This window comes from Mesoplodon mirus, assembly GCF_964341445.2.
Source record: "Mesoplodon mirus genome assembly, chromosome: 15".
NCBI classification, from domain to species: domain Eukaryota; kingdom Metazoa; phylum Chordata; class Mammalia; order Artiodactyla; family Ziphiidae; genus Mesoplodon; species Mesoplodon mirus.
Window position 1 is genome coordinate 47282370 of NC_138991.1, and position 19778 is coordinate 47302147.

General features: G+C 46.7%; 1 protein-coding gene across 1 annotated transcript in view; it reads right to left on the bottom strand.

Moving 5' to 3' along the window:
• Positions 1-8406: 8406 nt before the first annotated feature.
• Positions 8407-19778, bottom strand: part of CACNG3 (calcium voltage-gated channel auxiliary subunit gamma 3) — a gene marked incomplete at both ends in the record, with an annotated part of 84133 nt that continues 72761 nt past the window's right edge. Inside the window, 3 exons of the mRNA XM_082644938.1 lie at positions 8407-8918; positions 13216-13356; positions 18982-19065. Coding sequence (XP_082501064.1) covers positions 8407-8918; positions 13216-13356; positions 18982-19065 — 737 coding nt within the window. The remainder of the gene's footprint in view (positions 8919-13215; positions 13357-18981; positions 19066-19778) is intronic.

The following is a 19778-nucleotide window of genomic DNA, read 5'->3' on the forward strand; positions in this document are numbered from 1 at the left end:
CTACTATCGGATCAACTTTTTATCTTCTGCAGGAATATAGACCCTGTTTCCCCAGATTTTCTGATTTTCAAGAGAAGCCCAAAATCCTGGCTTTTATATGTAAGTTCCCATCCCGTCCCCCCTTTCTGGTAACTTTTTTGATATAACGTCAAGCCTATAGAAAAAATGTCAAGAATGAAAAAAGAGCTCCTTCCCATACCCTTTATCCAGATTCACCAGTTGCTATCTCTTTGTCCCATTTGCTTTATCACTCTAAGTTCCCAATTTTTATAAACAACCTATGTATCAAGCTAAACAATAATGTGAATGGACTTTGTTCCTTAAACTGTCATTGGTGACTTCTGAAGCTCAGGCTCCCTTCTGACGAATTAAGTAAGAATCTCTGCTGGGGCACCTGGACATTTATATTTAATAAAATCTCCTCCAGATGGTGCTAATGTACATCCAGGGCTGAGAACCACTGGTCTGGGTCCCTCATGGTAATTTTATTCCCCTTATTGGTGACTGGCTTAATGGTAGACATGGAGCCTAATTCTGGCCAAAGAGCATAAGGGGAAAATCTAATGGAGTAACTTCTAAGAAAGGTTTCTTCCCTCTTACATACAAGAGGGACTTCCTCGGTGGTCCAGTGGTAAAGAATCCACCTTCCAATGCAGGGGATGCGGGTTTGATCCCTAGTCGGGGAACTAAGATCCCACATGCCGTGGGGCAACTAAGCCTACGTGCGCCAGAACTACTGAGCTTGCGTGGCTCAATGAGAGAGCCCGCATGCTGCAAACTACAGAGCCCACGTGCTCTGGAGCCTGCGAGCCACAACTGCAGAGCCCATGTGCCCTGGCACCGGGCGCCACAACTAGAGAGAGAAAATCCACACGCCACAACTAGAGAGAAGCCTGAGCACCGCAATGAAGAGCCCACACACCACAACAAAAAAGATCCTGCGTGCCTCAACGAAGATCCTGTGTGCCGCAACTAAGACCCAACGCAGCCAAGAAAATAAATTAAAAAAAAAAAAAGACACACAGGAAAGAGGCAGCTTTTGTGCTGGATATTGCATCTGGATATGATGGGATATTTAATCTTGGTATGATGGATACTGGCCCAAGGATGGAAGCGTGGAAGTATGGAAAGACTTTGGTTCCTTGGATTTATCTTTGAGCTGCTGAATTAACTAACCTGTGAGCCCCTTTATCTTGAGATCTCTTTTTACAGAGGAAACATTTTTTCATACTTAAATTGAATGGCAGAGATGACTAGTCACTTGCCAAATATCAATGAATATCTCATATTATGTAGAGATATTACTAGGAAGCAACTCTTCAGCCATGGATGATGTTTTCAGCATCACTTCCCCTGGAATCTAGATGGAACCATGTGACTACTCTTACTAATGGAATGAATGGGTTACTTCTGGGTCAAGGTAATTAAGTTTAGGTGCATGATCCTTCCCTTCCTCATCACCACCCCTCACCTGTCCTCCTCCCCCCATCTACCAAGGTGGATGATAGCAGACCACCCTGAAACCACAGGAGGGCAGAACTACAAGATAGAAGCAGCTTGGTTCCCTGAGTTACAGCTTGGAGCAGAGCCATCCAGGAGTGTTACTCAGCCAGAAACACCTACATTGGACTCTGTGTGAGCAAGAAATAAAGGTTTATTCGGTTAAGCCCCAGAAATTGGGGGGTTTGTTATGATAGCTTAATTTACCTGATAAATACAATCTAGTTAAGTTAGAATTGGGTGTTACTTTCAGACAAAAGGTTCTTACTTGAAGTGGGAAAGAAGGACCCATGAAATCCAGACCACCATCTTAAAACTGTTTTTTGTTTCTTTGGGTTTTTTTATATTTACAAAGAGGGAATCAGTGTTCCACAAATTTAATCTAACCTCCAGGAGTTGCTTGCTTTCAGCCTAGTAGCTTGGCCTTGCCATTGCCTTTATGCTTTATGGTAGCTTTCATTCTAGGCTGATGATTTACTAGCCCTCAGACACTGCCATGGTTTCTGGTCCCTGGTTCTTTCTCAGTCTTGGCTCTTTCTGAACTGAACTGGCTTTGAGGTTCTGATCTCCCTTCTGTAAACATCCTGACTAAATACCATTCTGGTCCAGCTGTCCTGCTGTCCCTAAGAGGGACTCTCAGCTGCTCCCATATGGCTGAGTGTTCCCCAGTTCTGGAAGCTTCAGAGGTTCTAGTCAATGTTCATTTGGTAACTAGGAGCAGAGACTCACTCAGGCTTGCTCAAGGCAAGGGGAGATTGTTGAAGGAATTTGGAAAAAGTCTCCCAGAGATCTGAGGACTACACCTGCAATATAGCTGGGCCTGGAGGAAATGGGACAGGGAAGCTATTAGAACCCAAGGAAACCACTCTCTTCCTCTCTTTGTGATATTTGCTTTCCCCTAAATAGTACTTAATGCATTCTCCTTCTCTCTTTCCTTCCTTTGGATAGCTGAGCACTTACCAGATGAGTAGCTAGAACGAGACAGTCAAGTACACCGCTCTCACAGAACTTATCTCCTAGTAAGTAAACAAACAAGCAAAAGATAAAATATTACACCCTTCCGAGCTATCAAGAGAATAAGTATGGACTATACTAAAGAATAACAGGGGATTTGCTTTTGAGAGTTGGTAAATGAAGAGGTGACTTGTCAGCTCAGACCCGAAGAATGAGAAGGGGACAGCCACATAAAGAGAAGAGAATTCAGGCAGTGGGAACAGCAGGTGCAAAGGCCCCGAGGCAGAAATGTGTTTGGCTGGATCAAGGAACTGAAAAGGGAGGACGTGTGACTGAAGTGTAGGCCATGAGATAAAAGGTGGCATGGAACAAAGATGGATAGGTTAGTATGATTTTTTTTTATTTAATTTTTTGGCCTAGCCACATGGCATACGGGATCTCAGTTCCCTGACCGGGGATTGAACCCATGCCCTTGGCAGTGAAAGTGCAGAGTCCTAACCACTGGACTGCCAGGGAATTCCCGTTAGTATAATCTTTATAATGCAAGACATTGGAGACCAGGGCAAAATTTGGATTTTATTTAAGTATAATGGGAAGGCTTTGCAGGGTTGTCTTCTCATGACTAAACAGTTTTTTATTTTTTTTAAATAACTTCAACTTGCATTTGGCCTATTGTTGCTGCCTGAGTCCCAAGGCTTCCTTATATCTTTTCTGTTTTGCTCCCTCTAGCCAACTAGCAACCTATTTCTGTGTCTCTTAGTTAAAATTCCCAGCAGAGGTCATCTGATTGTCTCAGTTTACCTTTTTTTTTCTCAGTTTACCCCTTTAAGTCAAGTTGCAAGTCCCAGGCCACTGGCCACGCTATGAATGGGTTGGCTAGCCTTAGATGAGGTGCAATCTATGATCTAATCAGCTGTGCCTAGGGACAAGGTCATGTCCAATTCATGATCATGTCCACCTACCAGAGACTGTGGATAAAGCAGGCAATGTGCAAGCTCTTAAAGAAGTACTTCTAAAGATAATATTTATGAAACTAGTATTTCACTGGGTGCCTAACATATAAAATTTCTGAAAATACATATTAGATTGTCTCTAATGTATCCCTAATTAAAACTCTTAAATAGCTTCTGAATGTACTTAGGATCAAAATTCAAGATCTTTAACATGCCTGTAATTTGACATCCTCTGGATCCAGCTTTTCTTTTAGTCTCATCTGATGCTACTCTTCCTGCATGTGCTCCAGCTTTACTGACTTTTTTGGAGGAGGGGTCTTTCCAGTCTCAGGGCCTTTGCACACGCTGGGGTTTTTTCTCCCTCCATGTGTCCATCTTTTATTTGGATAATGTTAGCTCTACCTTTAGGTATAACTGTAAATGCCAACTCCTGTTCCTTGACTCTCCATCAAAATTAGAGCCCTCTGTTTACATGCCTGTGTACTTTTTACTCTCTACCTTCCCTTTATGACACAGATCGCAATTGTAAATGATGTTGATTTGTGTGTTTACTTGTTTAGGACTTTAGTACTTGTTTAGTACTGAACTGGGACTTCCATGAGGGCAGTGGTCATATCTGTGGGGATTATGGTTGTTTCTGACACATAGTAGGTACTCAGTAATAAGTGCTAGATGAATGAATGAGTGAGTGAGTGAATGAATGAATGCCACGAAGTGAGAGATTATGTGGCCCGAGAAATCACTACAGACTTCATGGAAGGGATGAGGCTTAATCTTGGCCTTGAAGAATGGAGAATTTGGAGAATTTGGAGAGGACAAGGGAAAACATTGCAGGCAGGGATAATACTCATTGACAAAGCTAGAGAATTGGGAATAAGTATGTGGACACTGGCTTGATTAGAGCAGAAGAGTGTCAACACAATCTGGAAAACAAGGGGGAAAGGGCCCAGGAGGAAAAACGTAAATCTGTGAACAGTATTAAGTAATAATAGCTAACATTTATATGGTGATTATTGTGTTTCAAGTACAGTTCCAAATGCTTTATGAAAATAAGCTCATTGAATCCTCACCACAAACCTATGGAGTGAGGACTATTTTTGTGTCGATTTTACAGCTGGGGAAGTTGAGGCACAGGGAGATTATCTTGTGAAAGTTCTCATGGCTGATAAATGCAGAGTTGGGATTCAAATCTGGGCAATGCAGCTGCAGAGTTTACTTGCTTGAATGTTATGCCCTCTAGAAAGGTAGAGAAGAACTTGGCAAAAGATCAGCTCTCAGGGCTGCAGAATAGAGAAGTATAAAAGAGAAACCCCAAGGTTCTGGTCTTGAGATTGGCCGTAGGATGCTGCTGGTCCAGAAATGAGTGGGCTGGGAAAGGGAGCTGCATTGTGGGGAGAAAGAGGTTGGGAACTCGGCGATGGAGCAAGAGATTTGAGAAGTGTGACCAGAGATGATTAGTGAGTGGCTATTGCGTAGGCTTTGGAATTAGGTTGGAGTACCTGCTTTGCTTTCTCTTTGCAAGTTTCAACATCTATCCAATGGGTTAATAATAGTACCTACCTCGAATTTTAGGATTAATGAGACAAAATAAGAGAAGTTCCTGGCACATTGCTTGGCACACACAGTGGGAGCCTAGTGAATGTGAATACTCTTCACAGGGGTTTGAATGGCCAGGATTGCCCGGGGTCCTGGCTGTGGACCACGAGTGTTGATATGAATATTTATTTGATGTCAGCCAGCTGGGTCCAGCTGATCAGTCTTCAAGCAAAGGCACTCTGACAGCCCATGCACCAAAACCTTGCAGGGAGCAGACCTAGAGGTACGGGGGTCCTTCCAGGCGTCGGGTGCCTGCTTTCCTCCTCCTGCTCTCTGGCCTTTGCAGAAGGCTCCATACTGGGTCTCCAGAGCAGACACCCAGCTAGTTAAGCCCCTGGGGCCTTTCTCCCCATCCCCGATCATCTCCCCAGATGCCTTGTTTTTGACAAACTCGTAGTTCCCAGAGCTGCAGGTCGCTGCTTCAGAGTATTCATCACCTATTTACTCCATCTCCCAGATCCTTCCCTCTCCAAGGGTGCCTGGAGCCACTTTTCCCAAAGTGTGGGGTGAGATAACTTGATGTGACACACAGCTGCAATATTAGAGACAAGTATTAGTGAGAAGGTTTTCCCCTTTCTGGTTCTCCTGATTAAGCCAAAGCAAGTGTCTTCTCTGGTGCCAGAGTATCTTAACTAATCTTTCTAACATTTTGGTTTTATCCTTTTTACAAAGAGCAGGCAGCTGGCCTTCGGCTTAGAACAGGCAGCAGCTAGAGTATGGTGTGATTGTGTTGTTTTTACTGTATTTATTTTCCCAGTTACCATTTGCTTACGGCAAGCAATTCCAGTTTTCTTTTTTTACAGTAGTGGTATAAAGTTCACTTTCAAGATGTATTTATTGAAGTAAAAAATGAGTCAATTTAAAGAGAAACATCAAATAAATCATGGTTAATGTGGTATGTGGATGTGAAACACTTCGCAACGGTTGAACTCAGATGACTGAGATTTGGGAAATGCTGGCAGAGGGAGGAAATCAGTCAAATTAGGAAGCAGAGGCTTGCCTCTAAATGCTGGCTCTGTTCATCAGCCCCTAAGATACTCTTCTTGAGCCTCTATTTCCTCACCTGCCAAAATGCAGATGATAATTCCTACTACATGTGGGGTTGTCTTAAGGATTCAATGAGGTAATTTGATGTATGGGTGTAATTTGCATACAATGACTCTCAAGTGTCAAACAAAACAAATTGTTACTAGTCTGCGCTTCACGAGGGTGTGAGGGTAGGCACGTGACTGGCTTCCCAGGACTTCGAGGTTGTAGCAGGGATGAAGTGTGGGCAATCACATACCCTCTCTGGCCTCAGTTTCCTCCTTGGTAAAATGGGGATATTTCTAGAGGATTAAATGGTACAATATGTGTAAGGTTGTAGAACACAACCAGGTACCAACAGTGTCAGGTAAGCATGAGCTCCTATGACCATAACTCTGCCCCCTTGAGTGACTGAACCCAGAAGTGGGAAGCTCCTTGGAGATGTGACGAGCTGGCATGTGCCACAAGCACCCCAGGAGTCACTGTGGGCAGAGGTGACATCCATTTCTCATGCTTTTATTTATTTATTTATTCATTCATTCATTCATTTTTGGCTGTGTTGGGTCTTCGTTGCTGTGCGCAGGCTTTCTCTATTTGCAACGAGCAGGGGCTAGTCTTTGTTGCAGTGTGCGGGCTTCTCATTGTCATGGCTTCTCTTGTTGCGGAGCACGGGCTCTAGGCATGCAGGCTTCAGTAGCTGTGGCACGTGGGCTCAGTAGTTGTGGCTTGCCGGCTCTGGAGCTCAGGATCAGTAGTTGTGGTACATGGGCTTAGTTGCTCTGCAGCATGTGGGATCTTCCCAGTCCAGGGCACAAACCTGTGTCCCTTGCATTGGCAGGCAGATTCTTAACCACTGTGCCACCAGGGAAGCCCTTCTCATGCTTTCTGATATCAATTTTTCAAAATATTCAAATGTCCTTCCACTTTCTACCCCCCTGCCCCCATGCCTCTCAGAGCCTGTGCAAAGTACACCCTTCCCCCCAAAAAAGAATAGCTCCCATTTGGCTTCTCTCTTCCTGCTATCATGCTTGCTGGGGACTGAATGGGGTCCCTCCCCACCATCCAAATTCACTTATCGAAGCCCTAACCCTTGATGTGGCGATATTTGGAGATGGGCCCTTTGGGAGGTAATTAGGTTAGATGAGGTCATGAGGGTGGGGCCCTCGTGACGGAGTTAGTGGCTCTGCCAAGTGAGGACACAGTGAGAAGGCAGCTGTCTGCAAGCCAGGAAGAGAGCCCTTGCCAAGAACCAAATCTGCTGGCACCCTGATCTTAAACTTCCCAGCCTCCAGAACTGTGAGAAATAAATGTCTATTGTTTAAGCCACCCTGATCTATAGTATTTGTTATGGCAGCCCAAACTCAGATAATGCTCACTCTACCCAGAATTCATCCAAAAATTAAAAAATATACATATTGATTATTTGCAGTGTGCTTATCATTTTACACATGAAGTTTTATTTAAGCCTCACAACTCTGTGGAGGAGAATACTGTACCATGCTCCATTTTACAGATGAGGAGACTGAGGTTTGAAGGTCAGGTGGGTTTTCCCAAGGTCCTAGAGCTTCTGGGTCCCAGAGCCAGATTTTTGAACACATGCTTGCCCCCAGTAGCTTACCGGGATTTAGGTGAGAGACACACAGGCTCTGACATTGGTAGGAACACCTTGCTGGCCTCAAGAGGTAAAGGAGGATCCTTCCTAGTGGCTAGAGTGTGGATGAGCAAAGATCAGCTTCCAACACATACATGAGGCAGTTTGAGGGCAGGGCAAATGAATTTGTAAATCTGTGCAGGAATTACCCAGAAGAAACAAAGCACCCCAGCTCGGTTGGTTCCGACAAGGCAAAACCTTTAATATGTGAGTGCTTATTACAGTAGCTGCTTCAGGGCTCTGACATCTTTGATTTCTGGCCATGTTTTTCTAACACAGAAAGGTGAATGCCTCCCTCAGGGCCACCTGGGCTGTTGGTGTCCTGAGGATTTGGAGTGGACAATGGGGACAACTATGCACAAGTCTGGGGATTCGGAGATCCCCCCCACCCCCACCCCCCAGCCACCACCTGTGACTTTGAGTAAAGTCCTCTTCCAAGGAGGGAAGAATGTGGAGGTCCTTCCAGTAAAGAAGGAAGAAAGGAAAACATCTGGCACAGATACACAGAGAGAGACGTCATGGGATTGGCTTGAAAAGTCGGGGAGGGACAGAGGGTTAGGACCTGGAGGGAGAGGGGCGAACTGGGGGAGAGGGCTGAGTCCATTTGGTTTCAGTCTTTGTAAAAAGTAATACCATCACGAGGACCATGCCATGCAACCTCAGAGACACCTCTGTCCACTTCCCACCGGGCTGTGCTGGCGTGGAGGGCAGAGGGCAGAAGTCAGTTCAGACGGGCGTGGTGCGCCTGTTGGCCGGATTATTATGCAACGACTCCTTGAACTCTTTGGGCGTGGAATTGTGGAACTGTAGAAAAGCATGGTCCCGGTCGGAGTTGAGGAGGGTCCCCATGGTGATCTTTGAGGGGTCCCGGGAGAGGGTGAACATTGAGATGTCAGTGGAAGGGATGGTGTGGAAGCCTTTGCTGATGGGGGACAGGTCTCGGGATCTGGGCTCTGTGGAGCGGGAACTTGACCGCCTCCGGAATCTATACCTGTAGGGTGGAAGGCGAGCAAAGGTAGATTTCTTCAGGAGCTCCGAGTGGGATTTGGCACGTAACTGCTGATGTTTTTCTATATAGATGTGCACAGCGACTACTCCTACAATTTCCGCGATGATGAAAGAGAAGGCTCCGAAATAAAAGGACCAGCCATAGGAGTAGCTCTTTTTGGAGTCACGCTGCCCGGGGTCTCCAGCATTGGCTGATATATAAACTATGATGCCGATGATGTTGCTTAACCCTAAGAGAAGGGGAAAGAAAAATACATCCTTTATAAACCACAGAGGTAACTGTCACTTTTAGGCTGGAAATATCTATTTTAAAAAATGTGGAGTCAACAGGGAGAGAGGAGAATGGATTTATGGCCAGGAAATCCAGCTGCTGAGCTCTTCTTGCAGGGTCTGTCTCTTGGGAAATGAAGAATTCTGCCGCTCCATTCTGGGTGGGAAGCGTTCAGCTAAAGAATTCACCTTACTCTTTCCGCAAGTGCAGTAGAATTCAGAATGCACGTACTTTCCCTTAGAAGCAGTTCATTCCCTCAAAGCTTTATCTTCAGCAATAAGTCCTGTTGACGGTAAAATGAACCAGATGCAGATCCCTGCCCTTGAGATCCTTACCATTAGCAGAAGAAACTGACATGAAAATGCAACTATAGCAGAATATAGTAAGCGTTCTTCCAGAGACACATATGAAATTGTTCAGGAGCAAAGAGAGAAAGAGAGAATGATTAAACCCCCTTGTTCTGAAGACAAGGTGACATTTAAGCTGGGTCCTGAACATCAGGAGATGAAAGGTGATTGACAACGGAGTTGAGAGTGACTTATTAGTAGGGTTGTAGCTTGGATGAAGGGGAGGTTGATGGTATCTTGAGCTAAAATAAGAGGCAGCAGAGAGAATAGGCTTAGAGAAGAGGAGGTGGGTTGGAAGTGCTTACTGAGAGTCGGAATGTGGTTGCTGAGTGGACATATATGGGTCTGGAGCTGCAGTTTGGGGAACGAATGGGGAAGGTGCAGTAGCTAAGTCTTTTTTTTTTTTTTTTTTGCAGTACGTGGGCCTCTCACTGTTGTGGCCCTTCCCGTTGTGGAGCACAGGCTCCGGACGCGCAGGCTCAGCAGCCATGGCTCACGGGCCCAGCCGCTCCACGGCATGTGGGATCTTCCCGGACCGGGGCACGAACCCGCGTCCCCTGCATCGGCAGGCGGACTCTCAACCACTGAGCCACCAGGGGAGCCCATAAGTCTTTTTATCTGCACAGGATACGATAATGCTTTAGATTATCTGTTGTTCAAGCATCAAGAATTGGGCAACATGAAGCTGTTGTCCCCAGTAGACAAGGTCTGCCGACTGAGTCCCCATGTGCCAACAGAATAGCCCTGGAAAGAGCTGACTAGTCACTTGGAGAGAAATTGATTCTCCAGGGAGTAGTAAGAAGAAACAATAGAAACTGAGGGCCTGGGGGGTTGCCCTCAGTGACTACTTCTCTCACATTATTGCTCCAAAGGTAGAATGTCTCTTTGTGTCCTTTGCTTTAAGGGTCTCATCCGGGCCTTGTTACCAATAATGACTCAGGGAGGTTGGTACCTGAAGTCTCCTTGCCTCCAGATCCGGGCCACCTGTAGGGTGGTTCTGAATGGAAGCTGTTCCTCATTATAGTTCCCAGTACCAGTTGGTAAATAACCATTTCCAATGGCCTCCTGAGTATCCTCTCCATTCCTTGAATGCCCCATACTCTTCCTGGGGGTCCCCAAGATCTCCCTGGAGTCCAGCAACCAAAGGGTTAAAGCTTGGCATAGCAAGGGCCACCCCCACTCTGCTCCAGTGCTATCGTTCTGATTGGCTGGTGTTCATGCATTAAGGGGAATTCATATTTTGAATACTATCTCTGGCCATATTCCATCTAGGACTTACCCCTTAGAGGGCAGGGCCAAGGTCTGTTTCTTCCCTGTCTCCTCTTGGCCTTCCCCAGCGCAGGCCCTCAGCAGGTAGGTAGCGAGTTCTAATCACTGAGCTATTTCTTAATATGGGGGTTGACGCAGCCAGCGCTGTGTCAGGCTGCAGGAAACCACAGGATGAAAAACGGCTCCTCTTTCTAGAGTGTCAATTTGGCTTGAAGATGAGTAGGGAAGACACATTCTTTTATATTAAAATGAACATGAATATAATGAGGAGAGAGCAGAATTCACATGAATTTTTAAGTATAAATGGGAGACAGTCTTCAAAGACATTTCAGCTCATGGAAGGTGGCTTCTGGTGATGCCCCCTGACTTCCCAGGGCCCCATTTTCGCTCTCCTCTGCCCACAGGTAAATTTTGGTGGCAAAGTTTGAGAAGCCCTGAAAGGAAGTCTTGCTGGGAAAAAACAAAAGAAGCTCAAGGAGAGGCTCGGATGTCAGCCCAGGTTAAAGGAAGCGGCAAGCCAAGTGAGTTGCCACTTATTTCTAGGGCACTGGTGATGTGCCGGGCACTGGTGATATGCCAGGCACTGTGCAAAGTCTTTATATGCATGATCTCAATTAATCATTGCAACAGGCCTGCTTAAAAAAAAAACACCCCTCTTTTACAGATGAGGAAACTGGGACACAGAGAAAATAAATAACTTTCCAAGTCAACACAGCTGGGAAATGGCAGAGGTGGGATTTGAACCCAGGACTGTCTCTTGGCCATGGGTGGATTTAGATTTCAGTAAAAAAGCTTAGGAAGAACTAGATGTAAGTGGGTAATCACTTTCTCCCAACCATTAGACGGTAAGCTCCCTAAGGGCAGACCTAGGCTAGGTTTGTTCATTACTATGGCCTCCTCTCCTTGCCCAGAGCCTGACCCAAACAAGAGCACTGTGCATATTTGTTGAATTGCATCAGCATGAGAATTAAATGGCACAATGTGTATAGTAGCAGTTATTATGCATCCAGCAGTTACTGCGGGCTAGATGCAGTTCTAGGCTCTTTCCATATACCCTCTATTTAATTCTCTGAACAGCCTTAAATGGTAGAGCCATTATTATCCCCATTTTTCAGATGAGGAAACTGGGGCACAGAGTGGTTAAGAGACTTGCCCGAGGTTACCCAGCTGGGAAGTGGTGGAGCCATGATTTGCACCAGGCAGCCTGGCTTCAGAGCCCATGGTCTTGAGCATAATGCCCAGTGCCTGGCACATAGTAGGTACTCAATAAAGGGTTGTTGACTGCTTGCCTGAAACCACAGAACCTTAGAATAACTGAGCAAAAAAGAGACTTAGGGAGTGCTGAATCCTCCCAAATTTTCACTTTGTAGATGGAGAAACTGAGGCTCTTCAGGGTCCTCAGGGAGACCAGTGGCAGGGGATAGCTAGGATGAGACCCGCAGCTTCTGGCTTCCCCTCAGGGCTTTGCTGCTGCTTCCCCTCATGTTCCCCGGTTCCCATGTGTCTAATCTACCTGCCATCTCTCACAACACCCCTTGTGAGAAGAAGGTTGCTGGTGACACACTCTCCCTCAACAATCCCCTTGGGGGACAAAATAACGATCTTCTGTTTAGGAAACCCTCATATCAGCACAACCCAGCATCCTCTGGGTCAGTCAGAGCCCAGGAGGTCTGGAGGGGGCCACCAGCAACTAGAACGTGTCTCAAAGCACCACAGGTCCCTGGGTTTACCAGCTATTACCATCTGTCCACACAGAGCATCACCTTTGGGCTAATCTTATTCTCCTGACAAAATGGTGGCTTTCCCCCTGGTCTGTTGCTTGAGTTGGTTCCCAGAGACTATTTTATAGGGTTGTTGGAAGGAGGTTGAACATAAAAATCACAATATTATTTTCTAGCATTGGAAAAGCAACACAGTATAGTTCCGAAGTTGGAAGCCCAGCATCCCGGCCTCCTCCGAGATCTTGCTCAAGTTTCCTCTCTACTGTTTTCCCTTCTGTGGAATGGGAAAGGTAGATGGCATCCAGCTCTACAGTGAGAGGCCCGCATACCACAAAAAAAAAAAAAAAAAAAAAAAAATCACACTGAACCCATCTCTCAGGTCACACATTATACACACCATATATGCCCCCTGCCCACTATGTGCAGACATATACATGCACACTCTTTTTTTTTTTTTTTTTTTTTTTGCGGTATGCGGGCCTCTCACTGTTGTGGCCTCTCCCGTTGCGGAGCACAGGCTCCGGACGCGCAGGCTCAGCGGCCATGGCTCACGGGCCTAGCTGCTCCACGGCATGTGGGACCTTCCCGGACCAGGGCACAAACCCGTGTCCCCTGCATCGGCAGGCGGACTCTCAACCACTGCGCCACCAGGGAAGCCCATGCACACTCTTATTAGTCATTCTCTGCCTCTCTAAGCTGACCTTCTCATCATCTCCCCTCTGTGCATTCTCAGCTAGAATGTCAGCATCTTTGGTTCTCATTCTTTTTTTTTTTTTTTTGGTTCTCATTCTTAACACACAAGTTGAACGTTTTCTTGTTCCTTCCCTGGAGGGAACCCTGAATAGCATTGCTTTGTCCTGGTGGCCCTGCCTTGGGTTTGGTGTCTGTGATGCTCTCAGGGCTGAGACCAGATGCTCACCTGCAGAGACAAAAAAGATGCCCGCGCTGAGGATGACATTGTGTCTGCTGCGGTGGAACTCGCTGGCTGCCACGCAGAGTCCGCCAAAGAAGAGCAGCGTGACACTGAGGATGGGGAAGACGCTGGACGCCCTCACAGCCCCTGCAGAGAGAAAGAGAGAGGGTTCTCCCTGCACCCAGTCAGCCCCGGGATCCCCCCCTCCACGGGCATGGGGGTGCCTGGTTGGAGGACAGCCCCTGAGCAGGAGGACAGAGCCTGCATCTAACATGGGTGCAAGACCAGTTCGGTCGCTCAGGGCCCTGTGCTTGAGGTTAATGCTCTTTAGTCACCATCCTGAAATTCTTAATAGCCTTATCTTGAATGTGTGTTTTATAAGTAAGTCTGATGGGTCAATGGAGCATGTGCCCTGGGCTTGGAGCCTCTACTCATGTGGCATCCCACCCCCCATCACCTCCACACCTCCCGTTCTTCTTGGGATGGGTCCTCAGCTGCTCACTCCCCTGCCCCAACCAGAGACCACTGTCACCCTTGGCTTGTGGTGGGGGCCTGGGCATGGACGCTGGGAGAACCAGGGTTCTCTGAAAGCCCTAGGCACCTGCGAGGGTAGGCACTCACCCCTTGAGTGTTCCCGTGCCGGAGGGAGTGTGACATTTCATAGCAAATAAAAGACACCATGACAGATGGAGAGATGGCAGAAGAAAGGAGATAGCTTTTTTTGCCTGCGTTTTGAACCAGGAGCCCGGGATTTTCATTTTGCACTGGCCCCTGCAAATCATATAGCCGACAGGGCATCCTGGGACTCCCATTAGATCACAAGCTGTTCACCGACACGCAGAGTCTGCCCCAGTACACACCTACATTTGCATAGTACTGAGTCTGGTAATGCCCATTTGATACCCATTTAGTCACTGAATAAACAAATGAAGTTAGTTATTCATTCAACCATATTTTCGGGCACCTACCGAATGCCAGGCGCTGTGCTGTGTCCTGGGGTACTGGTGGAAATGTTTAACCACCCCAAGGGTCAAATGCTGCCCTTCTAAGGGGAGGAAGGGGACGCTGGTTGAGGGCTGGAGCAGCAGCGTCCTAGAGACCCATGTGTTAACTCTTCAGCTGCTGGATCACAGAGAGGCCCTAAGGCTCTGGGGTGGAGGGACCTTCAGGTGGGGTATTTACCCAGCCAGTATAAGAGTATTTCCTGGAACACCTGGGCCAGAATATCAGTTGGATAAATTCCGTGTCCATTGAGGTACGAAAGAGCTAAGGTCCTGCCCTTATGGAGCTTACATTCTAATAGAGGTGACGAGCAGGACCCGCTACCCAATTTGCAGGGCCCTGTGCAGAATGAAAATGCAAGGCCTCTTGTTCCAAAAGTATTAAGAATTTCAAGAAGGCATGGTAACTAGACTTATCATGGTGATCATTTTGAAATGTAGAGAGGTACCAAATCACTATGTTGTGTAATGGAAACCAACATAGTGTTGTACATCAGATATACATCAAAAACAAACAAACAGACTCATAGAAAAAGAGATCAGATTTGTGGTTACCAGAGGTGGGGCTGGGGGGAGGGGGAATTAGAGGAAGGTGGTCAAAAGGCATCAACTTCCAGTTCTAAGATGAATAAGCACTAGGGATATAATGTACAACATGATAAATATAATTAACACAGCTGGATGTTATATATGAAAATTAAGAGAGTAAATCCTGAGTCCTCATCACAAGGAAAAACATTTTTTTCTATATCTTTAATTTTGTATCTATGTGAGGTGATGGATGTTCACTAAACTTACTGTGGTATCATTTCATGATGTATGGACGTCAAACCATTATGCTGTACACCTTAAACTTATACAGTGCTGTATGTCACTTATATATCAATAAAACTGGAAGAAAAAATAAAGGATGACCATCAAAAGCAAATTAAAAAAAGAAGAAGAAGAATTTTAAGCTAGTGAGAGCAGAGCATGGAGCCAGGTGTGGGGCTCTTGAAGGATGGTAAGAACCCAGGCCTGAGCTGACTGTGCCTTGGACTGGGGTGGCAGACAGGTGGGGAGAGGTGTCGGACTCAGGATAGATCCTGAAGGTAAAGCCAACAGAATTGGGGGTGGGATGTGAGAGAAAGCGTTGTTGAGCACCATGCCTGGTGCTTGGCCGCTGAGCCGGCAGTGGCATCTTTAAAGTCCCGGCACGCGTGCAGGAGAAGCAGTGGGGCAGCAGGCAGGTGGTTGGTTCATCTTTGGCGTGGAAGTTCAAAGCTCAGTGTGCAGAACTTTATGTCCCTGCATTTATTGTGTGTTTTCCTGTGGGTTCAGCCGCAGCCCTTCCTATTGCTACTGCGTGGCGGTGCTCACGCTCCGAATGCAGAGGACTGGGTTTCCACAGCACCAGGACTGTTTCTGTTTGTTTGTTTGTTTTTCATTTTTATTTATTTATTTATATATATATATTTTTGGCTGCATTGGGTCTTCATTGCTGTGCGCGGGGTTTCTCTGGTTATGGTGAGCGGGGGCTACTCTTCCTCGCGGTGCGTGGGCTTCTCACTGCAGTGGCTTCTCTTGTTGTGGAGCACAGGCTCTAGGCACGCGGGCTCAGTAGTTGTGGCACGTGGGCTCAGTAGTTGTGGCGCACGGGCTTAGTTTCTCCACGGCATGTGGGATCTTCCCGGACCAGGGCTCGAACCTGTGTCCTCTGCATTGGCAGGTGGATTCTTAACCACTGCGCCACCAGGGAAGTTCTGTTTGTTTGTTTTTATGGGAAAAGTTTTCTGCAAGTTTGGTAGCTGACTTAGCCTATGGGGATTGCCTGGGAGGGCCAATGGAGAACGGGGGTGAGGGGTCGACGAAAGCAGACAGGGGTGAGGTTCTCTTCATGAGGAGAAGAAAATGAAAGAGTTCTAGCTTTTGCTTAAGGATGGCCACCCCAAGTCCCCCACCATTGGGGCTGGGCAGATCAGGGCCCCAGTAACTGTCCCTGCTGCAATGGGGAAGTTTTGGAAGGGGCTTCAAACTGCCTAGAAACCTTGATGGGAGAAGTGAGGCGTAGAGGGGGTGGATTCTGGCTGCCCTGACCCTTGGGAGCATGACTAAATCAGTCCCCATCCTAGCTTCAGGCCAGTCAGTCACAGTCCTGGCCCAGGCCCGGCTTGCTCTGTGCTTCCCTGCTCCCACACAGACTTGTAGGAGGGAGAGCTGGCCCCCTGGTTCATTTAGCCCCCAGGTCAAGGGGGGGATCCCTGGGAAGTAGGCGCTGGGATCTTGGGTGGCCATAGCTTATTTATAACTTCTAAATATTTACACATATGACCTACGGGTTTCCATGTGAACCTTGGCCCTGGGACCCACAAATATTAGGGATGGGTCTGTCCCCAGTGATGTCAAGCGTGCACAAATCTTTAAAGCGATCATTTGCATTGTGTACTTGATGGGAATTGCTCGAATATTCAATGTGATGAGTTCAACTGATTAAAGGAGAGCACCTTTAAAAATTTTTTTTAGTTTCAAAGTATGATTAAAGTATGATTATGCCTGAAGATGATTGGAACATTGGAAGCTACTGAACTGTGTTGGTTGTGTATATTTGAAATGTGTGGCTATGAGATATGGGAATGTGATTGTTTCCCATGTGGTGCAGGAACCACTTGGCAACCAATTGGTGGCCAATCCCACCTCTACCCCACAAGTGAGATAAGAGCAGCTTCTATAAACTGAGGCTACAGGTGTCGGTCTCACACAGGACATGCTCTGCTGCCATTTTCTCCTAACTCAGTTTACCCTGGATTGGTTCTTTTTTTTTTTCCGGCTGTGCCACGGGGCTTGTGGGATCTTAGTTCCCCAACCAGGGATCGAACCCGGGCCCCATGCAGTGGGACAACCAGGAAAGTCCCTGATTAAACCTTCTGCTGTAGGTTTAAGCTGCAGCCTCCCTAACCACACATGAGAAAGAGGAAATAGCAGAATAATCAATGTGCAGAATCCCACCCCACCAGGGTGTGGTCGCAACAGGAACTGGCAGCACCTGTGCTGGATGGGCCCGGAGACCCATGCAGGAACGTGACCCTGGCGCCACGTGACTGGCTCGGGGATTCCAAAGTTCCCGGCAGGAAATTCGTGTGCTCAGGAAGGTCCCGCCTTAATTTGGTTCTGTGGCTGATGGTGAGGACCTCCACCTTCCCAGAGGGGAGAAATATATTTTGTCAGAAAAGCGATGGATCTCTTGGAAGAAATTAAAATCAGTTTTGTAAGTTGTGAAATAGAGGTCACAGTTCTGTTTCGTCCCCAACAGGGCAAACATCAAAATAGGAAAGAAAAACAAAAACTACAGTCACTCTGGTAAAACCCCACTGGAGATGACTTTAAAATCATCTTCAAAAGGAGGTCCAAGTAATCTACCCCAAACTTTGGTCAAGCTACCTCTCTAAATGTGGCCTCTATTCCCACATCAAATCCTTTTAAGCTGCTCATATACGTTCTAGTTGGCATTTGGGTAAATCCTAGTAGATGGATAAGGACTGAAAAAAGAGAAATAATATGTTTATGTTTTAAAAATTAGCTTAGAAATGACTTTCTTTCAAATTGACCCCTCGCACCACTTCCATTGTTATGCGATTAAAGGCTCATATATAGACCCACTGCCCATCTGTAGACTAGCAAGCATAAGTAGAGCTAACAATGATTTTCATTGTAAAAACACTCTTCTTGAGCTACGAGTTACAAGCATAACCCGAATAGCAAAATTTCTTGAAGTTTTTATGTATAATAGCAGTTTTTAAAAATGTTACATTTAACACTAATAGTAAATTAGTCAATGCCTTAGAACTTTTCTTTTGAGTGAACTTGACACACCTCCCTGTTGAAGAAATTCTATCTAAATTACATTAAATCCCCAGTCCTCTCTGTGCCTGGATGAATGTCAGGCCTGTGGCTGCCACTGGGCCTTGACCATTGCTCATCCCATGCCCCAGAAAAGAGCCAACACGTATGGCTTCGTGAGTACATGTTGGCCCCGGGCGGAGTGTAATGTGCATCAGCTTATTTAATTTTCATGACCCTGTCAGATGGATGACATTATCATCTTTATTGCTGACTATGAAGAAAGGGGAGAGATGAGAGGTAAAGCAACCTGGCCCAGGTCCAGCCCAGCTAGTAGGGAGTCACCGGAGTAAAAGCCCGAGTCAACCGGGATCCAGAGCCCTTGCTCTAAGCCAGCACACTGTTGCCTCCTACGTGCTGCGTTTGTGACAGTTCCATGTCATATCCGGGTTACTGACCTTGGGACAATCTAGGGGGAGACACTAGTCCTGCCCCAATGAGATTGAAACTGAAGAGGGGTGAACCTTGGTTTGCTTTTATTCTCCCAGGCCTTGCCTCTTAGGACCTCGCCCATTAGCACCTCACCCATTAGCACTTAGCCCATTAGCACCTCAAATCAGCCCTCTGGGGAAGGTGAAAACTTGTATTCAAGTTGAAGAAAATCCTTAGATTTCCTCCTAAGCAGACTAAAAAGAACTTTTCAGTTTTGACACAGCTCCCGTTTTTGTTTTTGTTTTTTTCCCTATTTCTATTTCATTGAAATGAAAGAGATTCAGATGTCAGAACCACCTGAATGTCTCTGTCTAGTAGCAAAGATTTTCCTGAAGCTTCTTTGCACGTATCCATTTCTGGGGCTGGGTATTGGGGGGCCTCAAACTCAGAGGCAGCTGGACAACCTCAGGGCAGCCCTCCTCGCCCACCCCTCCCCGGGAGGACCCACGAAGGGGGAACTTACGCAGGAGATACTCAGCCGTGTCCTGTTCGTAGTCAGCATCTTCGGGGAAGTGATCAATTTTCTTGCACACGCCTCGGAAAGCCCCTGCGGAAACAAACGTGGCCCTGAGCTGGCGGGGGAGGGGTGGAAAGAGCCCCTGGGGCCCAGCCTGCATCCTCACCCCCACAGTGAAGATGCTTTATGGTTGTTGCAGGCTCTGCCTCGGTTGGCCCCTCAGCGTCTTTCTTAGGGCACTAAAAGGAGATCGGTAGAGGAAAAAAATAAAACTGAAGCCGAAGATGGAAACTTTCTGCTTCCTAGATTTTGCATGATGTTGGGATCTATTTAGAAGGGCAAAGAGCTATGAAGCATAAGGATTCATCAAGAGAACTATCTTGTCTTACCTTTTTCTTTTTTTCCCAATTAGTGAGGGGAAAGAGGAAAAGGAAGCGGAATATATATGTATACACACATATTCATATATACTTATATATATATTATATATATATATATATATATAAATTTATCTTCCCATTTTGCAGATGAGGAAGCTTGAGGCAGCTGGCCATAAGAATTTTGCTTGAAGTCATACGGGTAAGTAGTAGAGCCAAAATTCCAATCAAGGTCTGCTGACTCCTCGGTGTGGATTCCAGGCATGGATTCTGGAGTAACCCGCTCTCCCTGATTGGATAACGCTCATATCTGACACAGGACCGCCCCCTTCCTCGCTCCCCTCTCCCAGGACCACAGCTTGCTGTGCTCTGTGCCTTCAGGGGGCACAGAATTGTGCAGGTGCACCCTGGGGAAACTGTCAGCAT